The 25,116-nt window shown below is 35.1% G+C and overlaps 1 protein-coding gene across 1 annotated transcript; it reads left to right on the forward strand.

Annotated features, from left to right (window-relative positions):
- The first annotated feature begins 508 nt into the window (after positions 1–508).
- On the forward strand, positions 509–25,116 carry LOC149552311 (fimbrin-2-like). The gene is made up of 14 exons (XM_089787832.1): positions 509–676; positions 768–944; positions 1,168–1,406; positions 1,587–1,758; positions 2,234–2,272; positions 2,385–2,453; positions 2,596–2,712; positions 5,432–5,643; positions 15,895–16,047; positions 16,556–16,755; positions 23,657–23,814; positions 23,973–24,069; positions 24,307–24,398; positions 24,510–25,116. Exons 1-14 carry the CDS (start codon positions 590–592, stop codon positions 24,720–24,722), a joined length of 2,025 nt encoding a protein of 674 aa, XP_089643958.1. The 5' UTR covers positions 509–589; the 3' UTR covers positions 24,723–25,116.

Consider the following 25,116-nt stretch of genomic DNA (forward strand, 5'->3'; position numbering starts at 1 on the left):
GTAACATTTGACTAATAGAAAGAACATTCACCTTAACTTATATATAAATTTAAATTTAGGTACAATTTTTTTTTCCATATAATGAATTTTATCTAAATTAAACATTAAATAAACTAGTCATAAGAATATACGTTGATAGAATAAAATTCAAATTAATTATCCACTTTTTCCATGTAACATGTACTTGTGCACAGATCATTATATTTAAAAACTAAATAATAAATAATAATAATAAAAAATAGAAAGGAACAATACCTTTACAAATCTAAAAGGGGTCAGAAAGGGGTGGAATAACTGTAAAGCATTTGGTAGTTCAAATGGAAAAACACCCAAGTATGAAAAAGTTCAATCTTCGAAATTGATGGAATTTAGATTGCGATCGGAGAGGCCTAATTCCAATTTGGTGCAGGGGGGAAAGTAGATTAGAAAATGGAGAAACCATGGCGATGATTGGGCCCCGCCTGCAGGCTCCACTCCTTTATTGAGTCGGCTCTCCTCTTCCCGCTTTACCCATCACAGTATTACATGGACAGAGCGAGGATTGCAGAGGAAAGCTGAAAGAGGATTATCTAGCGTATCTCTTCAACTAATGGCAGGCTTTGTTGGCGTACTAGTCTCGGATCCATGGCTGCAGAGCCAATTCACCCAGGTCGAACTTCGGGCTCTCAAATCACATGTAAGTTTGAATCCCCTTCTCCGTCTGCTTCGTCTGGATATGGATGAATGCTCAAATGCTCGCCGATACCATGCTCATGTTGTTTTTGCAGTTCATTCACATGAAAGCCCAGACAGGGCATGTTACAGTCGCCGATTTGGCCTCCGGAATGGCAAAACTAAAAGCATTTCAGGAGTTATTCACCGAGGAAGAAGTGGCAACGATTCTTTCAAAATATTACTCCAGTGCCAGCGCCCAACAAGAGATAGATTTCGAAGCTTTTCTTAAGGTGAGTAATGCTGCCTTCCAAGTGCACAGGATCACACTGGATTGCTTTAGTGCGTTGTTTAGATGGACCCTTGCCCACACTCACAAACTTGTTTGTACTGGCTTATTTGAAATGACTATGTTCACTATTTCTTAGCATTAACGTTTTGGATCCTCAGTAGTCCATCATCAGGACGAGAAACAAAACAAAATACAAAGTTATAGTTTCGTTTGCCCAACTGCAGATGTATCTCAACATGCAGACCCACGCCAGCACCAAAAGTGGTGGTTCGGGCAACTCATCCTCTTTTCTGAAGGCAGCTACAACTACCTTGCTTCATACAATTAGCGAATCTGAGAAGAAAGCATATATTGCCCACATCAATAGTTGCTTCGAAGAGGATCCTTTTATGAAAAGATTCCTTCCGATTGATCCTTCCACAAACGATCTGTTTGAGATAGCTAAAGATGGAGTCCTCCTATGGTATAGTTGTTTCAAATGGCTTTTTGTTTGTGGTATTAATTTTTAAAGGAATTGGCTTTGGGTTGCATCTCATTTTTTTGATTCTGGAGAATTTCCGCTTAAGATAATTAGAAATGCAAGATTCTGAATGCTGAAATATGAAAGACTGCAGTGCATTTTATATTTTTTGAATGTATGCAGCAAATTGATCAATTTGGCAGTTCCTGGGACTATTGACGAAAGGACTGTAAATACTAAAGATAAACTCAATCCGTGGGAGAGGAATGAAAATCACACTCTCTGTCTGAATTCTGCAAAAGCTATAGGGTGCACGGTTGTCAATATCGGAACCCAGGATCTGGTTGAAGGAAGGGTATGTGAGATATATTGTATTGTTTGTCTTTCCTTTTCAGAATAAACACAACCTTTGGATTGTCTTCTCCTTTTTTCGAAACTATTACTCTGGGACTGTTTTATTTTATTAATGGTTTGCAGTTGGTTTTCTATATGGTTTTTTTCAATGGATATGAATTCCTTTCATATGTTTTCCTATTTAATTATTAAACATTTTAATTTTCATCATAATTTATACTTTTCAAACTAATGATTATCAGCAAACTAATCTGCCTCTCCTTCGTTCAAGTTTATCTTGTGCCATTGCTTTTGAACCCTATAATTTGGTTATTGAGCCTAAGAGGAGCATTTTTTGGTGCACCTTAGTAGAATTGTTTTGAACTATGTTTTGATTGTATTTATTTTCAGGAAATCAAATTGTCATTGATATTGACTGGTTTATAGGTTTGCTTCATACCCATTATATTAACAAGTGCAATTATTTTTATTTGCAGCCTCACCTTCTACTTGGTTTAATATCTCAAATTATCAAGGTATGCTGTCAAAAAGCCTATTTTTTGTAGTAGAATGATCATTGTATGAGAACGTGGTTGTCACAAATTTGCTGCTGAGAATCTCATCATCATTTTGGTAATAATTTTGCAGATACAACTTCTGTCAGACCTTGACCTGAAGAAAACACCTGAGCTTGTTGAGTTAGTTGATGATAGTAAGGTAATACAGACAAAATTTGCACACTTATTCACTTCATCGTAAATTGGATTAATATCTTTTTAAACTAAGTGATTCAACAAGAAGTTTTGTAGGATAGGTTGTTTGTCTCATCTCAATTGATATTGGTTCTAAAATTCGTCAGGAAGTTGAGGAGCTGATGAATCTAGCTCCAGAGAAGGTTTTGCTGCGGTGGATGAATTTTCATCTTCGTAAAACAGATTTCAAGAAAACTATTTCGAACTTTTCCTTCGATCTCAAGGTTTGTGTTGGAACATACTGCTTTTCTTTTAGTACTGTCTAGAAAACTGAGAGGCTGCATATACACTTGATTCACCAGTTTTTCAGTTGTTTTAGAATATCCTTATTGTTTAGTTACTGTTCTGTCCATTGCAAATTTGCAAGAGAATTGACATTGTTGTTTTGGAAAGCATTATATTATACACTTTTAACATTTTTTTAGTGAAAAACTACATATATATGAAAATATCTTGGTAAGGGTTGAATAAGATAGAAGGCGTAGTCTGTCCATGCCTAATGCTCACATTACTATTCTTGGCATCATCTATAAATAGAATGTCAAATAGTAATTAATGCTATAATCCTCGGACTGAGAATGGTACTATAAAAAATGACAACTAGCCGTACATTTTTGCATGATTGGATACCTTTGTGATGAATTGATAGTCCATGAGGTTGCGATATTGCTTTCAGGATTCAACTCTGCAGTTTTCGAGTCAAACTCATAGACCTATGTTTCATAATAGAGGTTCACAAAAAACCCAATTCTCATGTCAATGAATGAAATACTTAGCACACATTGCATCTATGTGATACTTAAGAGGTGACACCAGCTCAAGCATGCTTAAGCATGGAGTCTTCTCTAAGGTTGAACCTGCTTAGGTTGTGACTCCATGAGGTTTCTTTGTTTTGTTCCTTTTGGAGGTTAACAAGTCATTTGCTAGAGCTTAGTGAATTTCTCAGGGAACAGATGAGATGCTTTATTTATAATTTTAATAACTTCCTACTTTTCTTTTTTTTGAAGTCTGTTGCAACGTATCCATGTTAATGTTTCTTGTTTGTATTCTTGGAGATCTCCTTCCTCTATAAGGAATGGTTATTTTCTTCATGTTGAGGACTAATCCTAGCAGAATTGGTTTAATCCTCTGACTCTTTAGTTATGTTTTCATGTGTGGCTTTGAATTTTGTATTGAATTCTTATTGTCTTTATTCCATATTATTTCTGGAAGCTTCATAAGTATTTCGATGGAGGTTAGTTAATTTCTGAGGGAACTGGTTGGATGCTCTAATTTGGTAACTTTCTATTTTCTTTTTCTTGAAGTCTGTTCTGACATCGTCATGTGAAGTTTCTGCTTTTTACTCATGGAGACCTCTATCCTCTATAAGGAACGGTAAGTTTCTTAATGCTTAGGACTAGTCCTAGCATAGTTGGTTTGTCCTCTTGCACTTGAGTTATGCTTTGCCTATGTGGGTTTTTAATTTTCTATTATCTTATCATGTTTTGATTTTTAGATTATATTAGCCTTTACACTTACCAGTCTGATATGAAGCTTTTATGTTTTCTAACTATGGAATCTTTGAATCTTCGAAGGAGTAATTTTAGTTCATGTTTTGTGCCTTTATGGATTTAATTCTATCTGTTATGTAATTCAATATTTTGTTATTTAGTTTGTGCATAGAAAGCAAGTTTCTTATAGATTATCTAATATTTTCTAGAGTACAAATTAAATCATGGAATGCAATGAGTGGTTTGTGAATCTTGTTCAGACTAAGATGCATGGAATATCAATTTTAATGGATTGAGTTCTGGATGCCTTGTTTCATAAAGCTTCCAACTCTAGTAAGAACCCAGGGCCTTCCTCTAGACTTCTCCCTTTCTCTGAATCCTCAGACCTAGTAATGAGAGTCCTATTTTCTAAGGCAGAGAGCAAAAGGGCTGGAGAGATTTTCTTCTACCATATTTATTCATTTAAGGAGGACTAAATTACTTGGCCAAAACTGTGTAACCTGCAGATCATATGAAGTTCAAGTAAAATTTCCATTTTTTGTAGTAGCCTATCTGAAAGGGCCTTCAGGGAGTGGGCATTTATAATTCCTGTGTAGGAATTATATCCTTTCCAAAAAATGAAGATGAAGTACACTTCCCTACCAAATTTCTTTTTTCCATTCCTGAGTAAAATTCCTTTTCCTTGCTTTCAAGCAATCACTTCATAATATATCTGGATTGCCCATTAAAGTTGAACTGTTTACTTTTCGAGTGCTTTAGTTTATGGTTTCATTTGTAATAAGTCCAAGCAGTTAAGGGGCTGCCCTCATTTATAGTAAAATCCAAAATCATTCATGTTGATGTAATCTAGTTGAATTTAAATGTTGTATGGATCAAGTATTATTGTCAATTGTACTCTTCTCTTATGCAGATGCTTGAACTTCTGTAATACATGTTATCTGTGATAGCTCTGCATAGGAAGTCTATCCTTTGATGATTTCAAGTTTCCACAATCCGTAGTTTAGATGCAGAATTTCTGGATTATATTGCGTCTTAATTTTATGCTTCCTTGCTCTTTACTATCCTGATGATGGATCATGGAGCGTGACAAAAAAGTTGATGCAAAAATTAACACCACACAATCTAATCCAGAAATTCAGCATCTAACTCTATCCTCTCCAACAAGGAAGATGGAGAATAATTCTCTGCCAATAATTTTTTCCATTCCCGATTAAAGTCTCTTTTCCTACTTGCTTTCAAGCAACTACCGTCATAATTGAATTGCTTATTTCTGAGCACTGTAGTTTATGGCTTTATTTATAAGGAGTTGAAAATCATTCATGTTGGTTTAATCTAGTTGATTTAAAATGTTGTTATGGATCAAGTATTATTGTCGATTGTACCATTCTAATATGCAGATGTTTAAGCGTTTTCAATACATGTTAAATTTGACATTTGGTTCTTTTGTATACAGGATGGAGAAGCATATGTTTATTTGTTGAATGCCCTTGCTCCAGAGCATTGTAATTTTTCTCCTTTGGAATCAAAGGACCTGATGGAAAGGGCCAAATTGATTCTGTTGCAAGCAGAAAAAATAAATTGTAGAAGATATTTGACCCCAAAGGATATTGTTGAAGGATCTACAAATTTGAACCTCGCATTTGTTGCTAACCTTTTCCATCAAAGGTGAGGAGAATGTCATGCACTTTTTGCTTCTGTTTTAAATGACGTTTTGGATAATTTTATGTTGATTTGTTGTGGAGACATTGTTCTATAACTTTTGTGCTTTGGGGGACCAGCAGTTGTTGGAAAATTGTCCTTCACGTCTAGCACAAATGATAATAGAAAGACTTTAAGTTTATGCTCAGTATAATTGCACATACTTTAGCAGCTTAGCCTATTAGCAAGTGACAATGCTGAAGTTTTGTCCAACATTGACATACAGAGAGAGGCAACCCTAGGGACATGCTAAAAAGACTTCCATTTAAATTTTCTACAGAGCTCTTTTACTAATGTTTAGCACCTGAGCTATTATGAGTTCATCACATTTTAAGTTTGGTGAAACAGACATGACACTAACACTTCATCTGGCTTCAACAAGAACTCTAATACATCACACATCACTCTGTCTCTTCAACCTAGAACTGTAATACATGACACTTCACTCTGTTTCTTCAACCTATAATTCAATGCAAGATCCTTCTGTGCTTCTGATCTTTCTCCCTGGTTTTCCTAGGATGCTTGTCCTGCGGGTAGTGATATGATAGTAGTCATCAGAGAGTTAAATTCCCAACATACGCTTTGGTTCTTTTCAACGACTGTCATCCCCACTTGGAAATTTTTGTAATGATGTGTAGGGATAACTAACTAAGGAATTCAAACATGCAAAATAATGGAGTTGTTACTTTGCAAATATCTAAATGTTAAGCTCACATTTACCTAGTGTCTTGTTTGTCCTTGTCGCACACATAATAAGAATTGGTATTCACAATCCTCTTCCATTTGGCCTTTGTTGGAGAAGGAGACTCCAAACATGGTGCGTGCAAACATTTGTTTAAGATGTGCTAGGGGAGGCTGTGATGCTCCACATTATCATAACATTAGTGCAAATCCTGTTGCTCTCAATTGAATAAGCTCTTTTACCTTGGTGTGCTCTCTTTCTAGCTTAAACAACCATGGGTGGTTGTAGATATATCTGGTAATGTTTTTTGCATCATCAAGCATTATTTTCTCTCATTTAAGGTTGCCTATATCAGCGAGTTGAAGATCATGCAAAAGGTGGCACAAGAGTTCCTAACAATTGTTGGGCACCTCTCCTCAAAAGTTCTACTTTTTGCTAAATATGTGGTTACATTGCTGGTCATGTTAGAACCTGGATGTGGCTTTTTACACCCACTTCCATGACCACCTCTGTCAGTAGCTTGTGCTGCTTCTCAACAGTTTTCATTTTAAAAACAATTTCCCACCAAAAGCCACTAGGAAGGTGATCAACATAGGATTTTCTTCATTTATTTACACATCAGACAAAATAGTGCAACCACTTTAGCATCCAAATTGTGTTTTGACCTTCTATTGCAACCTTGTTTTTTATCATAGCTTCCTCAAATTAGGTTCCACCATGGATCAATGATTCATTAAATGGACTTCTTGCAACAAGGAATTGTATGTCGGTTATAATATTAAAGGATGATGGCTGCTATCCTTCTTATGAGTTTTTTCCATGCTATACCTTCAAGCAAATGTTGCACACTGAGAGCATTATGAGAAACGAAGAAGCCATGTGGTCTACTTGGATATAATTATCTCTATGTAATGGGTCCTGACTCCTCATGTATGGGCTGAGATGAGAGCCTTCTATATCAATCTTTGATCCTGAAGGAGAATCAGTCATAATTGCATTTGCCTTAGTTCTTTACTTTTCAAATTTCTTCTCCTTATTCAAAAGAAGGGCAATCTTTGCCAATTGCATAATATGCGGTTCCACAAATTATGCAGATGCACATTTTCAACCAGGTATTAGTGCAAGTTGATATTTGAGGTGATTGTTGCCTCTTCTCATTCTCAAGCTACAATCAAGTGAACATTATTCTTCCAAGTGTTTTTTTTTGTAATGGAGTTGAGGAGCAGGGCGTGGCACTTAAAAGAGTACTCTGATTGTAGGTTGATAGAGGCTTTCCTGCCACCCAAGACTATGAAGCACCAAATCTAGGAAAATTGGCTTCTCTTTGACATTTTAGACATTCTAATCATGGCTATTATTGGTAAATGTTAATTACTCTTGGGAGCAAACCTCATTCTTTTGCGGAGGCGACGGCTTTCAAGTTTCCACTAATCCACTAGTCAACAAAGCTTTATGTTGCTTGTTTCTCAGGAGGTCCAGTACAGAGAGTTGCCCCACTTCAATGGCTATCATGCAGAGGCAAAAGCCTTGAAGCCTCATTAATCAACCAACAAAGCAAACAATTGCTTTGTTAGAGTGGACACTGGACAACCCTGTTGGGGACTTTTTTTAATGGAGAAGTTCAGGAACATGATATGTTAGTCAAAAGAGTATTTTGGTTGTAGAATTATAGAGGCCTTCTTGCTAACCAAGAACTCTCAAGCATCAGATCTAGGAAAGTGGGCATTGCTTTGACAATTTAGGTATATACCCAAGACTAGAAGTTGTAATACCAATTATGAAATACTTGAACATAGCCATATTGCAACATAGCCAATATAGAATACAATATACTGAGCATTGAACATTGGACATAGAAGTTTTCATTTTGAACATTGAATATCAAATTACCAATTACTATTAAAATAAACATAGGGTAACTCGGAGACTCGCACCCACCTCCCAAACCTTGAAGTACTCGCCCCGTGACGTCCCCGCACCGGGTACTTGAGTGCCCAAGCACCCCCACCTCCACCATTTCGCAACCATGCCACCGCTGGGATGTGTACTTGAATTTCTTTTGAGTTTTGATTTTTGAATGTTACTATTGGGTATGTAATACGTTACTATGTTGAATGTCAATGGTTCTAATTCATGTTGCAATTTTGCTATGTTCAAGTATTTTAATTTGGTATGTTCTAGTGAACTATTGAAACATCATTTCATAACTAGCATTTCAAGTTCTATGTGTATAGTATACAACACCCCTCTTTGGCCCGTCCTCCCCTTGCCACCGTCCCCTAACCGTCCTCTTGCCATCCCAAAAATGAGGCCTATTTTCCCCGCGTCTCGGAAACTTGCCCCGGTGTCCCACCGTCCCGCAATACCCCCGTATTGGTGTAATACTGAATAAACATTAACAAATTCAAAATACAAGCAGATTTTGATTTATGTTATATAGAAAGTTATATAAGTACGATTACAATGAGTAGTATGATATCAAAACAAGTACAAAATCATGTCAAAATGTAGTGAAAGGATGTCTCTAATCATCACCCAAGGAAAACTCCTCGTCACTCGAACTATTGGACTCCTTACGGTCATGGTCTGCCAAAGGAACACTGACCATCCCTACATTTGTAGATGCTGCAATCTCACCCTTATTAATCTGTGACAGATTCTCTAGCTCTATATCCCATTGTTCTGCTAGCCTATCCTTGTACATGCGTTTTGTGGTCTGCGACATAGTTGAAAAATTCAGTTTCAGCAATATCTTGGCCAACACAAAATTTTTGAGAATCTTGGAATCGGCAAATACTTGGCAAAAGATTCGGCAAAATCGATCATTTAAATTATACAATTTCGTAAAATATTCTTAAACTCACACACATACACCCAAATTTGTAGACCATATAATGAACATAGCCAAATCACCCAAGACTAGAAGTTGTAATACCATTTACGAAATACTTGAACATAGCCAAATTGCAACATACCCAATACAGAATACAATATACTGAACATTGGACACAAAAGTTTTCATTTTGAACATTGAATATCAAATTACCAATTACCATAAAAAATAAACATTAAAAAATTCAAAATACAAGCAGATTTTGATTTATGTTATATAAGTACGATTACAATGAGTAGTATGATATCAAAACAAGTACAAAATCATGTCAAAATGTAGTGAAAGGATGCTTTTAATCATCACCCAAGGAAAACTCCTCGTCACTCGAACTATTGGACTCCTTACAGTCATGGTCTGTCAAAGGAACACTGACCATCCCTACATCTGTAGATGCTGCAATCTCATCCTCATTAATCTGTGACAGATTCTCTAGCTCTATATCCCATTGTTCTGCCAGCCTATCCTTGTACATGCGTTTTATGGTCTATGACATAGTTGAAAAATTCAATTTCAGCAATATCTTGGCAGACACAAATTTTTTGAGAATCTTGGAATCGGCAAATACTCAGCAAAAAATTTGGCAAAATTGAACATTTAAATTATACAATTTCTTAAAATATTCTTAAACTCACACATTTACACCCAAATTTGTAGACCATATAATGATTTGAGATATCCACCATATATTAATGAATGTCTTGTGTTAAATAGTAATTCATAGCAATTTATACTTAGAAGATTAACATTGTGATAGAATCACATACCAAAAACAACTACATCTGAATAAAAATAAGTTCAATACAAAAGTCAAACTCCATGAAACTGTAACTTTAAAATACATGTTAAGTTCAAGTTTCAGTATCAATGAAAACTAGAAGTAGAAATCATAAGTTGTGTCTACGAGTAAAGCTCAAAAGAGATTGCTGCTGCTGACTGGGTGCTGCTGAAGTAGTTGCAACTTCCTCAACAGGTCCTTGAATAGGTGCCTCAATAGGTGGTCAGCAGAAGTTTCTAATGGATGACCACACTCACATTCCTAGTCCTCACATGCTACCACTTCTACATCCCAATCATTTGCCTCCATCTCAAACTCTGCTAGCTGCTCATCAGTTAATAATGCATCTTCATGCACATCCACATCATCACCATCATGAGTAGCAATACAATCTGCTGCATATGAATTGTTGTCATCCAAGTCAAATGCTTCATATGAAGCCTGCCCTTGTACCTTCTTTTCATGTCAACAAAGGTTATATCGCACACTAACCAAGTCAGTCAAGTGCTTCCGAGTCAAGCTACTGCACTTCTATGTGTTTATGTTCTAAAAAATACTCCAATTTTTCTCTCAACCAGAACCACTATAGTAGGGCTGCGATAAAAATTGGATGGCAAGCTTTTGAAGATTAGGTGATTGTGGCACCATAATCTTCCCACCACAAATTTGCAAGGATTAAAAAAGCCACTTATAATGTGCTGAAGATTCCAATAAACTTAGTGAGTGAGATAAATGGTACCATAAAACTAAACACATGTTCTTTTTTATTTGGTTGTAGTGTGTATCTCCTACATTTGCAATCAGGAGAAGAAAACAATGGCCCCTCTTCCCGCTTGTAGCTCTGTAACTCATCAAGGATGATGAGGTCTCAAATGCCCAAATCAGCAACCAATCTTTGAATACACGTGTTCAAACCATGGTTTTTGATATGTAATCGTGAATCATACGAGTATATAATAAACACAAAATTCTAATTCTAAATATCTATTATCAATTTATTATTTTATAAATTTTACTCTAAAAAAGTGTATATCTGTAACATACTGTATTAAAAATCAGATTATTAATTGTAAAGAACTAAATAATTTCTACTGTTTATAATACACAATAGTCAAACTTAACATTATGATTAAATACAGTAGTTACAGAATACAATAAAAATTGTATAATACACAGTAGTTATCTGATATAATCTTCAATTATCTTTTGATTTTAGCAATGGCTGCAATCTCTGATAAATTTGATGATATATGCAACAATTGATGAGAGGATGTTGCCTAGGGTAATATAAAATAGCTACATCCGATCCTTATTTATGATATATGCAGTGGAGTCTAAAGTGTTGCTTATTGCAACAATATTACCTTTTCTGACATGGAATTAAATTCTTGCAAGGTATGAAGTCGAAATCTCTTTGAACACTATAGAACAATAAAAAAATTGGAGTCATGTGGAGTGGGACTGGTCTTTTTGTTTTGGTCAATAGCAGCAGTTGTCATGCCTCTTTCATTAAAAAAACCCTAGCTTACATTGGCCTAACTTCCAAATTTTATTATTATTATTTTGGTCAATGGTTTTTGGCTTTTTTTGCACATGATTTGGCGGTTTTTATAGAAAAATAAAATTGCTGCAATTTAATTGAAAAAGTGTTGGATTTACTTGCAATTAAATCGTCCGGTTGTGCGGTACGTGAACTATCACGATTTTGGTAATATTTGCCATTTTTTGTAACTATGGTCCATGATGCACAAGATACTATGTACAATCATTAGTATCTTTGGCCTCTTAGAGGACAGTTTGTTTCTCATAATAGAGTAGATGAAGCTATAAGTAAACTAGTTCCTCTCTGTAGGTGAAGAACTAGAAACCTAAGATAGTAGATGAATGGCTAGCGTGGTAATCTTTGACCTTTTTAATCCATGACATTTTCATCACAAGATCAAATGCTCATGTGTCATTGTTCTGATATCCATCAATGCCACATCCAAACAACATGTAAGACTGGCAAATTTCTTCCACTAAGTGTGAATTTCGCCAGTAGTTTCACTAGCATACACCTTATGAATGTGTTTGAAGAACTCTGCCTTCACCTCATCATCCTAAAGTGGTGCAACTCTACAAGGCTTAGCCATGTACACTTAGGATTCAATGCATAAGCCACCATGTGCAAAGGAGTGTTCAACTTGTCCCATCTGCATTGAATGCTTGGCTGAATGTGGAATCCTAATTGCGGGTCCTCCTCTCACACAACTGCCAAGCATAGAATCATTGCACTCATGTACCTCTCCAAAGTTAGTTGCATCCCCATCCCCATATCTGATGACCTAGAAAACTGGAGTGATGATAGAGATTGTATTTTTCAGCACTCTAGAATACATCACTTTTCACTATCTCCTTCACCCTCCTCCCTTGCTTTATCCTAGCCCCATACCACCGATTTTATCTTGGGATGTGCCCGACCCTTCTATTGCTTCTTCTTAGAATTGGTAGTCATCTCTATGGTAAATATGAGCTCCACATCCTTAGCAATTTGGTTTGAAAATGGATTAATGTCGATTTCATCATGGCCCTTCCTTCCTTTCCATCTCTTAGGCACAAATACATGGGCTTACTGGGTTTACTGCAAAGTGAGGTCATCAAGATGCTTTTGGGTCGACATGTTGTGCTTCTTCAAGTGAACGGCCTCAATGCTCAAATCTGTAAGAGGCAGAAGTTGGCTCAAAATGTAGACAGCAATTTGAGATTTTGTGATTTTGCTCCATAATATTGTAACCGCAGCGCTCAAAGAAGTCATGCATGACTATGTAAATAAACTAAAAATGCAGTTAAACAACTCTATTAGCTATGAGGCCGCACTTCATCTTTTGCAGGTCATAAATATCTTTTTGCTTAGCTGGAGAATTTTTCTTTGATTTCATAGAGGTTAAGCAGACAAACTCCCCTTTGTGCCCTTGTAAAGCTACAGCACATTAAGAATTGATTCTTCCAAGGGTATCGTCAAGTGCCATACTCTTAATGCATGTGTTGAGGCCATCCATAGCCTCCTCGCTTGTGTTGAATGAATTGAAGTAGAAAAACTTCAGTAATAGGCTTTTGCATGTCTGTGTAGGTGGAGCTGATTGTGCTAATGTTGATCAATTATGTGCCATAGGAGTTCATATTTGTTTTCTTTGTCGTAGTGTAATGTGCGGTCCTCCTTGAATTTGTCCATGACCATCATATAGATATTCCATTGGGTTCTTTCCCCATCCACCAAATGTAGAACCTTGATCAAGTGACCCATTGGCTAAAGCAAAATAGTGAGGATTTTTCAAATTAATAATAATTTGAATGACAGCAACAACTAAAGAATAAGTGAAAAATCTACAAGATGTACAAATTTACAAGGTAACGGAGTTGATTATTTTGCAAGTCTGTAAATATTAGATTTAGAGTTGCCTTGAGCATCTTGTCTTTTTTCTCCTGGCAAACGCATAATCAAAAGTAATGTGCATGACCTTCTCTTATCTTCAAATTTTTTGAGTATGGTGTAGGAACCCAGTTGGTTCTAAACCCTGTTCACCTGGCACTGCTAGATGTTGATTTGCAATTTTGGTGTTTTTTCGAACATTTGAGTTTTATGATTTTTCTGTGCTTTTTCAATATATGAGAACAATGAATGCATGAAGTACAACTAACTATTGCAAAACAATGCACCAGTATTTCAATTTTCATTGGCTATGCTTCTTAATTGAGGTACACCTTCATTTAATGCTAGAAATGAAATTATGAAACTATGAACAATGAAGAACCTGATACATACATGCACCCTTGAAATTATTCATCCAATTGATTTGCAGCTTGCACAATGGAGTAATTGGGTCTAGAAGGCTAAAACTATGACCAATCTGCTGGTTTCAAACCCCACACATATCTCTCCACACTTGACGCCACCTTCAATAGCTCGCGCGACTCCTTGAGAAGAGTGCAACTGCCTTCTTTAATCCAAATACTGGTTTCTATGGGCTGTGATATGACTCTTTGCTCACTGCTAATAAGCTGAATTAAAACTATGATTGAAAACCCCAAATTCTTTACCATTAAACACAATCATGGCCTAAGAGTGAAGCCATAGCCAATTGCGCAATTCATTGGATCTTGCACCGATTTAAAGTCCTCAAAACTGGAAGAATTTACAATTTTCCAAGGATGAAATTTCTTAAAGCCCTCATTTCCAATTTCTCTGCACACAATTCAATAAAATCAAATGTATAGAATGGGTTGATTTTGGCCATTTTTGCTTTATATATTTCCCAGTTCATATTTGATCATGTATCTTCATGAATACACTTCACAGAAAAGTGTATTTGTTTTTGTTGAGTTTGAAATATAATATTAAAATACATGCTCTAAAGCTAGGTGCCAATATTTAAACTCATTAAGAAATCATTAAATGTGCTTGGCATTAATGATTAAAACTATATAACATGCTTTTAATATTATAATTAATTAAGTGGGACTTAATTAACAATCAATTAATCATGGGATGAAGCTTATTAAATTCCTCTAAGTGGTCAACTCAGAATCCAAATGTTCACTGCCAAAGCCAAACACCTAAGTGCCCTGCCAAAAATAGTATCTGCCCAAAATTGACTTACTATAAATAGTAAGTTCCTCAAAATGAGCCAAACCAAAATATGCAGAGACAGGGTCCTAATCTCAAATATTACTGAAGAGAAGTATTGTCACCTCTACCAAGGGTAACAGCTCAAACCATAACATTAGCCCATGAGGGTCGCAATGATGGGCTAACAACTCAATCACTTACACTGGCTTAAAACTGGGGCATGATATATGGAGACTTCACTCACTTAGTCCTCGCAAAATTTTGTTTACGAGATGCTTGCAAAGTTGGTGGTGAATACTGTAACTTTCAATTGCACAAGCTCTTTTCATTTGGCATCCTTGCTCATTAGCTTAAGATTTAAGGGGTGTTTGTGAACGGACAAAATGATGTTTCTTGCCTCTTGCAGTTTTCATCCATTCAAATTTCATTCATTAATTGTTATTGTTGGTGGAAGATGTGACCGCTGCCAGTTAACCAGAACTTTCTTATGTCTTTACACATTGTGTAGTGAAAAGCCTAGACAAGCTATACTATAGCTAGAAATACCGTGATCTTATAAAATTTGAAAGAGACTTCCAATTGTGACAAAGGAATGTTTGGTTATTAGTGAAAGAGGACATAGACAAGATGAATTTGACGTTTCAACTAGTCTCCCCAGCTTATAGATTAACTTCACTTTCAAGCCTTGAAAATGCTCTCTTCTTCATTTTTTGAAATGAAAACAAAGTTACAAACATTGTTTGCTTTGAAATGATCTTGTTAATGTCTATTTGTTTATGGGTTTATTTTGAATAACTCCTGCAGGTATTTTCTGAAGATTGAACTCCAAGTTTTAAGCATTTGCAAGATCTGTAAAGTCTTCCACTTTGCAGATATGCACATCAAAGTTAGCACTATATAATGTACAGTAGAATTTAATAATTAAATAGAGTATACCATAATAAGTACAATTTGTATTGAAGTATTTCTCCTAGTCAACAACCATGGTTTCTATTGTTTTTTCACTTTACAGTTAATAAAATAGGTATCATCTGGATTTTCTGGCATAATTGTGTTTCCCCAGTTGGGGATAGTCAGATTTAGTAGAAAATTATATAGGATATTTACATGAGTGAGAAAGTGAAGGAATAATTCCTTTTTGAACCTTTCTATTCATTCGCATCATTTGGAAACACACAATTTGTTTACCTTTTGGTGATGCAGAAGACAAGGGGATGTTTGAACTTAATCATAAATATTTTGTTTCTTCTGATGCTTTATAGGAAAGGATTGTCATTGGATTCAAACAAGGCATCCATTGCCGAGACAGTAAAAAATGATGAAGTTGCGAGGGAGGAGCGGGCTTTCCGCTTTTGGATAAATGGTCTTGGCATTGAGTCATACATCAACAATTCTTTTGAAGACTTGAGAAATGGGTAAGGCAGTTTTCAGAAAAAGAGAAATCAATTTTAAATTCTCATAATAGCTTCATTTAAATGCACTGCAGTATGAAGTTTTCTGGCTTACATGTTCCTGTTATTGGCATTTTCATAGCACATTATATTTAGAACACACTATTATTTTGTTTTCCCTTTTCTCCTCAATTCCCATTTGATCCAGTGTGGTTAGATACAAGGAACGGTTCTATAATCTTCTGTTTGTTTTAGTCAATGGCATAGTTATCAAGTATATTTTTATTTTAGATTGACAAATAGCATACTCTAATCAATTGATCCAACCCTGGCCCAGTTGCGAGATGGGCCATAGTTTAGGAGTCACTGGTATGCTTTACATCAATATGTGCTGTACAGTTTTTGTGCAAAAGTCAGTGCAAATATTACCTAATAGCTGGACTGTTACTTTGCAACCAGTTGTTTTCCTAATCTTGTTTTAATTTTAGTACAAGTGTTACTTTTATGCTTAAATAGTTGTTTCTTCTTGCAGGTGGGTCTTGCTGGAGGTACTTGATAAGGTGGTTCCTGGGATTGTTAATTGGAGACTTGCTAACAAGCCTCCAATAAAGATGCCGTTCAAGAAAGTGGAAAATTGCAACCAAGTTATTAGGATTGGGAAGCAGCTAAAGTTCTCGCTAGTGAATGTTGCGGGGAATGACATTGTGCAAGGCAATAAAAAACTTATTCTTGGTGAGTGCTTTTATTATGATTGAATTGTCTTATCTGTTCTGCACGTTTATATACATGTCTTGACGTGCTTTTTTGATTTGCTGAGTTCTTTTGACTGAAAACAATGTTCAGAAATCGCTTGCAATTGTTCTCTTGGGTATGTTCTCTGTGGCATACTTATGGAAGCAATAATAATCGAGTATAGAAAAGAACATTACATGTTCATTTATACCGTCACAGAGCATTAATATTTAATATTATATTGAAAGTTTTCATTTTTCTATTACAGTTTTTATTTGTATAATTTTACTATTATTGATGGTTCTGTTATTATTTATTTTTTGTTAGTATTTGGCCAACTTAAAGATATGCGGCAAATTTGGATTGCATTGCAAACATAGGTTAAAGATTAATCACGTTATAAAGAAAAGTTACCTTTTTAACAGAATGATTTTTTTTATATAGAAAACCTTAGATCAATTAAAGTAAATGTTTTACGGTACAAAAGAATTATTCTCTATTATGATTTATCTAAACACATTTTTAATAATCTTTATGTAGCCTAACTAATAATTACTAGTATATACTATAAAGTATGTTCATTATTTATGTTTACTAATAATAGTCAGTATTAGTTACCCTTTTTGATTGAATACTTATGTTTATTAGTAATAGTTAACTAAGGCTGAGGCACCCTATTTGATTTAATTATTTATTCCTCAGACTTGTTCTCCATTTATCATTATCGTTTATTTGATTTAATAATCATGAAAAAATAAAATACTTAATAGACATGAATACAATTTGCATGTACAGAAGTAGAGTTCAAGAATCAGAAAATTATTTCTACCTTGTACTAGCTCAAAACAAACGAGGTTGTTAAAGAGGTATGAAAATTGTGAGCAAAATTAGAAAAATAAACTTGCAAAGACCAGATTTAAACACTTACATTCCTCGATATCTGTAACTTGGTAACCTTTTGAGCTGAAAAAAAACTTTTGGAGTGGCAATTGCTACCTAACGGGTTAACTTAGCTACAAGAAGTGTGTGAAACAATTGCTACCATCTACTCTCTTATCTATCTTGAACAAGTGGTGAACAACTGAATTCTTCTTTCAATTCTTTAAGTACAACACTTAATTCAATCCTCTGTGTGAAAGAACATTATGAACACCTCTATTTTCATTTACCAAATATTGGAACATTCCCTGGGGCCAAGGAGAAACCACTTAAAGCTTGAAGTGCAAAGGATCTCATATTTACAGTCAAGGTTCATTTTGCATTGTGGAATCAATCAGGGTCAATTTTATGGTGCAGAAATGGCTTGAAAAATGCAAAATGGTGCAACTTCTACAGTTCTGTTTTTTGACACATGCTCTGTTCTGTTCTGTTTGATTTCTGATTCCTTCTTGCTGTTCAAGTTTTAAATTCCCGATCCTTCTTTGTCACATTTCCTTGCTTAGGAGTCTTTGGTCTTAAACAAGCTTAACAAGACACTAAGTGGGGAATGATTTTTCCTAACCTTTCTTTTAAATACCTTTTTTCTTGACCTACCTTCCATTTTTTGAGTCCAATTTTCCTGATTCTTGGTTTCTATTCCCAGTTTCCGTTGTTTCTTCCACATCCAGGTCTTCTAAAGATGGCAATACCTGTTCTGTTTTCATCCAACATAGAGTGCTGCAAGCAGTCACAACAACTTAGTGCATCCTAATAGAGATAGATAAAATCTAAATGCATTTTCACCTATGGCCTTCAAAATAATGGAAAGTCCAAATCTTGGTGGCTTGGCATTTTTTGCTTGTCCTATTAAGCTTTTTTACCCAGGGATAACCAAGCTTTACATTCCTCTTTTGATTTGTGTTCCTCTCTATGCTAATCATGCATTTGTTTGCACAAATTTTGTGTTCCTGTCTATGCCTAATCCTCTCAACCAATTTCAATGCTTTAGCCACCTCTACATCTTGTCCCACAGCTTCTTCTTGGTGATCAAAAGGTACATCAAGTTGCTAGATGGCAAATACCCCAAGGAAGCCTCAGAGTTACAGGTTTGTATAAGAATGAGTTGCTTTGTTACAACAGTGGCAAATGTTGAGAAGTGACAGATACAAAGTTGAATACTTTCTGTATCCTCGTACAAGTTGATCCAAGATTCTGTTAACTATCTCTTTTTGACCAGTTTTTTTTGGTTGAAAACAATTCTCTTTTATCTTTTATATCCAAAATATTCCATCTCTATCTAAAATACGGGCTTACTAAGTCCAGAGTGCACCCACACATTAGAAAATAATGTTTCAGTTACTTTTTTACCAGTATTTAAAAAAGGCTTATTTTTCCTTTCTGCTGGAAAGGATGAAAAATAAAAATAATAGTTTGGGCCCTGGGGCATGAAGAAGATTCCATTTCAAAGACAAATTTCCATTTCCAAGTTTGAACAATGGTCATTTATTCTTATGAAGATGAAAACCCTTGAGTTTTGGATTGAATTAGGTCTATTTTGAATTCTCAACATTCAGAGGTTAATTTGATGGCTCTGAATCATTCTGATCACCTTTGCTATTTAAGATCCATCCAAGCCACTAGATACATAATCAGTCTCATAGTACATGATCACCCTAGAAGACACGAAAATGATCTTGTCCCTTCTCCAGTTCTGATTTTTCTGTCATCTGTTTTGTCTTTATTTTCTTCTTGAATTATTTTAATAGTCAAGTTTAATTTAATTTCTTGATCCTTGTGAATCAATACAATATTTGGCGAGTCTTATGTGATAGCTTTATTGTCATGGAGTTAAAAGGAACCTCCAATTAGCCATTGGATTTGCAATTGCATTCTTTGTTTTAATATGCTGGTTTAAGATATTGAAACTCTCTTTTTCTTTATTTATTAATTTATCAAATAATGGTGTTTCTATGCAAACCATTGCACTTAACTTTTCAGCACTTGGGATTGAGCTTCACTTTCTCTTAAAGCTTTAGCTATCCATTTTTCTTATTGAGTCTTATTCCTTCTAAGAGAGCTGTTGCAACTTCATTAAAATTGAGCTTAACAAAATCTACAGAATTTCTCTTCCACACTTATAATAAAGGTTCGTAAAATCTTTTCCCACGAAGTCCACATTATTAGAATAATACTAAGAAAAATGCAAACTTTTATTTGTTTATTTTTAAATAGAATTATTTTTTAATTTCTGTTATTTTTTAGATATATTTTGTTGTTAGTTAATTCTTTTTGTTTGATGTCCAACTTGTCAGATGGTCAATGATTTGAAAAAAAGGAACATAGTTACAAAAAATGAACTTCATAGAAACATTGCTCATGGTACACCATTAATATGTTGTGTTTAGGTACTTCCCCCAGTGAGGGTTTCTATTGGAGTCCTTGATTTGTAAATTTTGTTGGTGGGACCTGCATCCCATACAATTCATTTGCAGGGGTACTACTTTCTTTAACCCTCTATTAGCAGGGGACACTGCTGCTGCAGTTACAATCTCTTACTCCTACTACACTTCTACAGCTTCAACAGCTTCTCATATCTCCTCTCTCAAGGTATACTTATCACTCCACTATCCTTTAGCATCACATGTTGTACTACATACTCCCAATGTTGTGCTTCTAGGGTTGCCTTATTGGGCCATTCTTTTCTCCTCTCTCATCCCCCATGAGCCCGCTGCAAACACTTAACTGAAGTGGGATTACCTCTTCAGCGTGCTGTAGATGGAGATTCATACATTCTTCATACACAAGCAGCAAGGATATAGCTAGGCCTAAATAGATTAATGGTGCTGCTATTATCCAGAGTTGCTGATACCTTAAACCTGACAGAATGACTAGTTTGCCTCCTTTATTGCTATTGGTGCACTTAATTGAATTGCTGATGACTTTGCCACATTTATGTACAAGGGTAAACTACATTCCAGTTTCTCTTATGGCAAGACCCACCTTACTTTCCATTCACTAAACTCTAAAGTCTTAAAGTAACATCTCATTCATAATGTCTTTTTTATAAGGAAGCTCTTGCTTACCCACCAATCCCCTCTACCATCCACGGGGAAGGGAAAAAAATGAGCTTACTTAGCAGTTCACTCCTATAAAATAGTTTTCTGGATTTCCTGACAGCCTTATCTTTTTCAGTACATCGTAGTGGGCTTGGAATGACAACTTGAGTAGCCGGATATGGCTCTGCCATATCTGATAAAGATACAGGTATGATACAATGCAGATGCATGTTGGATACTGCACCTACATGGCTCCAAAATCCCTAGTTTTCCAACTATTATGGATAACTGTGAATTTAATTTAAAAAATAAATATAAGCAAAGTTTCCTAAACATAATGTAAACGGACTTCAATCATTTTTTTTGAAATAAACAAAACCTACAGTGAAGAATACAAATGGAATGATTTTCTATTTTAACCACCCAATTTTTGGGTCTTCCGATGCAACTCTTTATTCTTGGTCTTACAATTTTTTACAGATTTTAAAAATTAGGTGTTTTTAATTTATGTTATGTTGTTTAAATCATAGTTGAAAAACTCAGATCTGGCAAAAACTTGGCAAGCCCCAAAAATGTAACTTTATAAAAGCTCAACAAAACTTGTCAATTAAAAAATTTGCATTAATCTCATTAGAAACACTTCTTTGCAGAGTTCAGTGACGAAGATGTATCTAGTGAGTCCACAAATGAGTAGAAGTGTTTTTTGTTAAATTTGATTGATTTGAATGCAAATTGAGCACAAAATTGTATTCTGATGTGGAATCCTTTATAAGTTTGCTGACAACTATAATGAATTCATGATCATTGCCTTTGAACATCATCTTGATTCAGCATAGTTCATAAATTGCATGTTGCAGCATTTTACATCTTTGCCTTTTCTATTCTAGTTAAAACTTTCAGAGGTCCTAAATTTTTGATAATCAAATTTGAATATTGGATGCTGATAGTATGATATTTCATTATTAATCAATGATATTATGATAGTGATAAAATTAGTTGTTTAAGTTCTCGATTTTGGTCTCTACTCCCAAACACCTTTATTTTAATCAATTTCCTTATATGACAAGAGATTCCACTAACTAGTGGCGGTTATGAGATTTTCATGCGAGTCTTTTGTGTATGGTTTAAATGTAAGAGATTTAAAATAAAATAAAATTTGTACTTTAAATTAGAATAAAATTTATTAATATGCATTTAGTTGTTTTTTCTTTACTAAATATCAATATTTAAATCATAGTACTATTTAATTTATATGTACTTGTTTTATTATAGTTTTTGATTTTTTATTAATGTATTTAAAATAAGGTGAATTTAATTTTTATTTTGTCATTAATATCCAAAAACTTGAATTTGTGTTATTATATTTTGATTTAGATTTAATTGAAATTATTAATGAATATTTTCTCTAATAACTTAGAAAACTGTGTTAAATATGCGTGTGTTTTACACGAATGCCATTTTTAGCCATATCTATGTTGTGGATCATCCTAAAAATGGATGTATCTGTTATCTGATACCATATCTTCTGTATCTGCTGTTGTGTCAACGCAACTTTGTTAACACCCTTTCATAGCAAGGGATGAGTTTATATGAATTTTGTTTATATCAAAATGTTGGTGTAGCACTGCTGAAAACACTACCTAAAGAAGCAATATGTATAGTTTGACCAATTGACTCTCATTGAAGAATGGAGAAAATCAACTTGGGAGAAATGCACTTCAGAGTTTCATAGATAAACAACCCTTAGAAAAAGAGAATCAATACTCATTCACCGAAAGCACAGTATTGTTTTTCTGGCCCCACTGTTCCATTTCATGCATAGCATGGGTGCACCTTCTGATCTTTCCCTGTCAAACGTGTCCACTGACTTCAGGAAGAACCTTGTTGAGGTAATGGCTAGATGGTGGGTTCATTGTGTGGAGGGGAGTAGAAAAAAATGTAGTTTGGAAGATGAATCCGTCGATGAAATGATTCCACATTACTTAACCTAGCCACCTGACTTTTCTTGAATCATCATACTGTATGCAAACCATTTCACGTCCGGCTTTAGTCAAATATTTTATATAATACAAAATAGCTCTTCAGCTCACCACTACTGCATGGTGACCCACCAAATCCTTTGTTTGCCTGGGATCCAGTATTGCTAGGGGAGTGATAACAAGATCTGAATTTCCATGCACATTCCCTATTTTCTTTTTCTATGGCGATGGTTACATTTGGGAACCCTTCCCTAATTTTGCTGGTCTGAGTTGTTAAATGTTATATGATGAAGGATTTTAAATCAAACCAATTCAACTTCACAAGTCTCAGCTTCAGTTTCTTTTGCAGTATTAACTCTTTGGTGATTGGTTTATGTTTTCACTGCTTTCCTTGGTCTTCTTCACGGAGATCCTCATCTCATACCAGCTCAGGTGCTCCCCCATCCTGCTTGAACCCTCGTCCCAAATCAGTTCTTGCCAATTTCTTATCTTCATTGAATTCCATCCAATAATCTGTGGCACTTCAAGCCGATGAAGTGGAAAATATTGCTCCAGGCACATCAATATTCTGCGTAAGCTTGCAATATATTTCCTTTCACCCCTTATAAGGCTTCCTTAATTTCCTCCCTTGAGGTATGTACAAAGGTTCACTCCTTAGGTCTATTTAGCAACATACATTTGATACCTCCTGTAGGTTACTTGACCGATCAGCTAAACTCCTATTGATTAAATGTCTGGTTGGCTCATCTACTATCTTTCTCATTTATCATTTCCTGAATTACTTGGAGCTCACTGGCTTGTGATTATTGTCCCTTGGTGTCGATTGGGACAAAGTTGCTGTAATGGCTGTTTCAGTTTATGGTGCAAATGATTTTTCTTTAGCTACCTTTACCATTGAAGCAGACATCAGAAATATCTTTAAAACTTTTCTTTACTCTGTATTATCAGCGTTCCTCTGGCAGCTGATGCGTCACAACATTCTTCAGCTTCTCAGGAACCTGAGACATCATTCTCAAGGCAAAGAGATAACAGACACTGATATTTTGCACTGGGCAAATGAAAAAGTGAAAAGCTCTGGCAGATTTTCCCAAATGGGAAGCTTTAAGGTACACAATTCTTTAAGACAAATCTCAAGGCTGGTAGTACTTTCCATTAATCGAAGAATTGCAGTTGCTGATTTTCTCTTATTTCTTTTTTTGTTTTAATGCAACAAAATCCCAACATGGTGCCTAAGTTCTCTTTTTTGGAAATGGTATTTTTCCAGGATAAAAGTCTCGCAAATGGAATTTTTTTCCTTGAACTTATTAGTGCCGTGGAACCTAGGGTGGTCACTTGGAATATTGTTACCAAAGGAGAGACTGGTAAGTTGCAGAGCTCTAAGCAGGTGGATTTCTATTATGTAACCATATACATGACAATGTGATCCATGAAATTTTTGTACACCATAATATTGTTAGGAATGATTGGATGTCTTTCAAACATTGTAATCTAAACCCAAGGTTTTCCTGATTGGTACTAAGAGAAAGATAGGTTCTAGTACAGTAGCTTTTGTTGATTCAAAAACTTCAGTGGCTGATAATCCTCATTATATTTATCAGAGGAAGAGAAAAAGTTGAATGCTACTTACATAATCAGTGTTGCCCGAAAGCTGGGATGCTCCATATATCTTCTGCCAGAAGACATCGTGGAGGTGAAGTAATTGCACGCTCATTAGTAGTAATTGATGTTATCAATCTACCTATTATTGTTTGATGTCATTTTTTTAAGGTTATCCTAATTTATGATTATATTGATATTCCAGGTTCACCCTAAAATGATGCTTACACTGACAGCAAGCATTATGCTTTGGAGTCTTTCAAATCAAACTGGTGAAAATAATTCTCCTATGACTTCAGAACTTGAAACCTATAATTCTCCAATGACAGTGCCAGCTAGCTTGTCCGCTGCAGTTGATGATTGTGCTTCAGAGGCCTCATTACCTGCTGAAAATGGAAGCCAGTTTGCGAGTTCATAATTGTTTCTTAGTAGAAACTGTGGTGTCATTAATTATTTAATTCGTTTAAGCTTCTCCATAAGATTTTAGCTTGCATAGATTCATGTTGTAGAGTTTGGTCCTATTTTTAAGCCCCATTTTATAAAAAGTTTGTCCCCAGGCAAACTTTGATTTGTACTCGTATCTGTGGAATTATATCTTCCAGAGAGCAGCACTTTGTATATAAATACAATGCGAGACCATCTTGTAACAAGAATTTCAAATCTGAGATAATCATAGGTGCTAAATCAGATGGTGTATATAGCTGTCATAGATCAGAACGAATCATAATTTTGATTCACATTGAGTCACATGGCTTATTTTTTGATGATTGGATTATTTATTCTAATATTATTGGAGTCAATTGCATTCCAAA

Source organism: Cupressus sempervirens, chromosome 6 (genome assembly GCF_028749045.1).
Source record: "Cupressus sempervirens isolate cs-2001-9-10 chromosome 6, ASM2874904v1, whole genome shotgun sequence".
Taxonomy (NCBI): Eukaryota; Viridiplantae; Streptophyta; class Pinopsida; order Cupressales; family Cupressaceae; genus Cupressus; species Cupressus sempervirens.

Coding starts and splice junctions, on each gene's coding strand:
- LOC149552311 (XM_089787832.1), top strand. CDS start 590: ATGGCAGGCTTTGTTGGCGTACTAGTCTCGGATCCATGGCTGCAGAGC. Junction 1,407..1,586: donor AAAGATGGAGTCCTCCTATG/GTATAGTTGTTT, acceptor GAATGTATGCAG/CAAATTGATCAATTTGGCAG. Junction 1,759..2,233: donor AGGATCTGGTTGAAGGAAGG/GTATGTGAGATA, acceptor TTTTATTTGCAG/CCTCACCTTCTACTTGGTTT.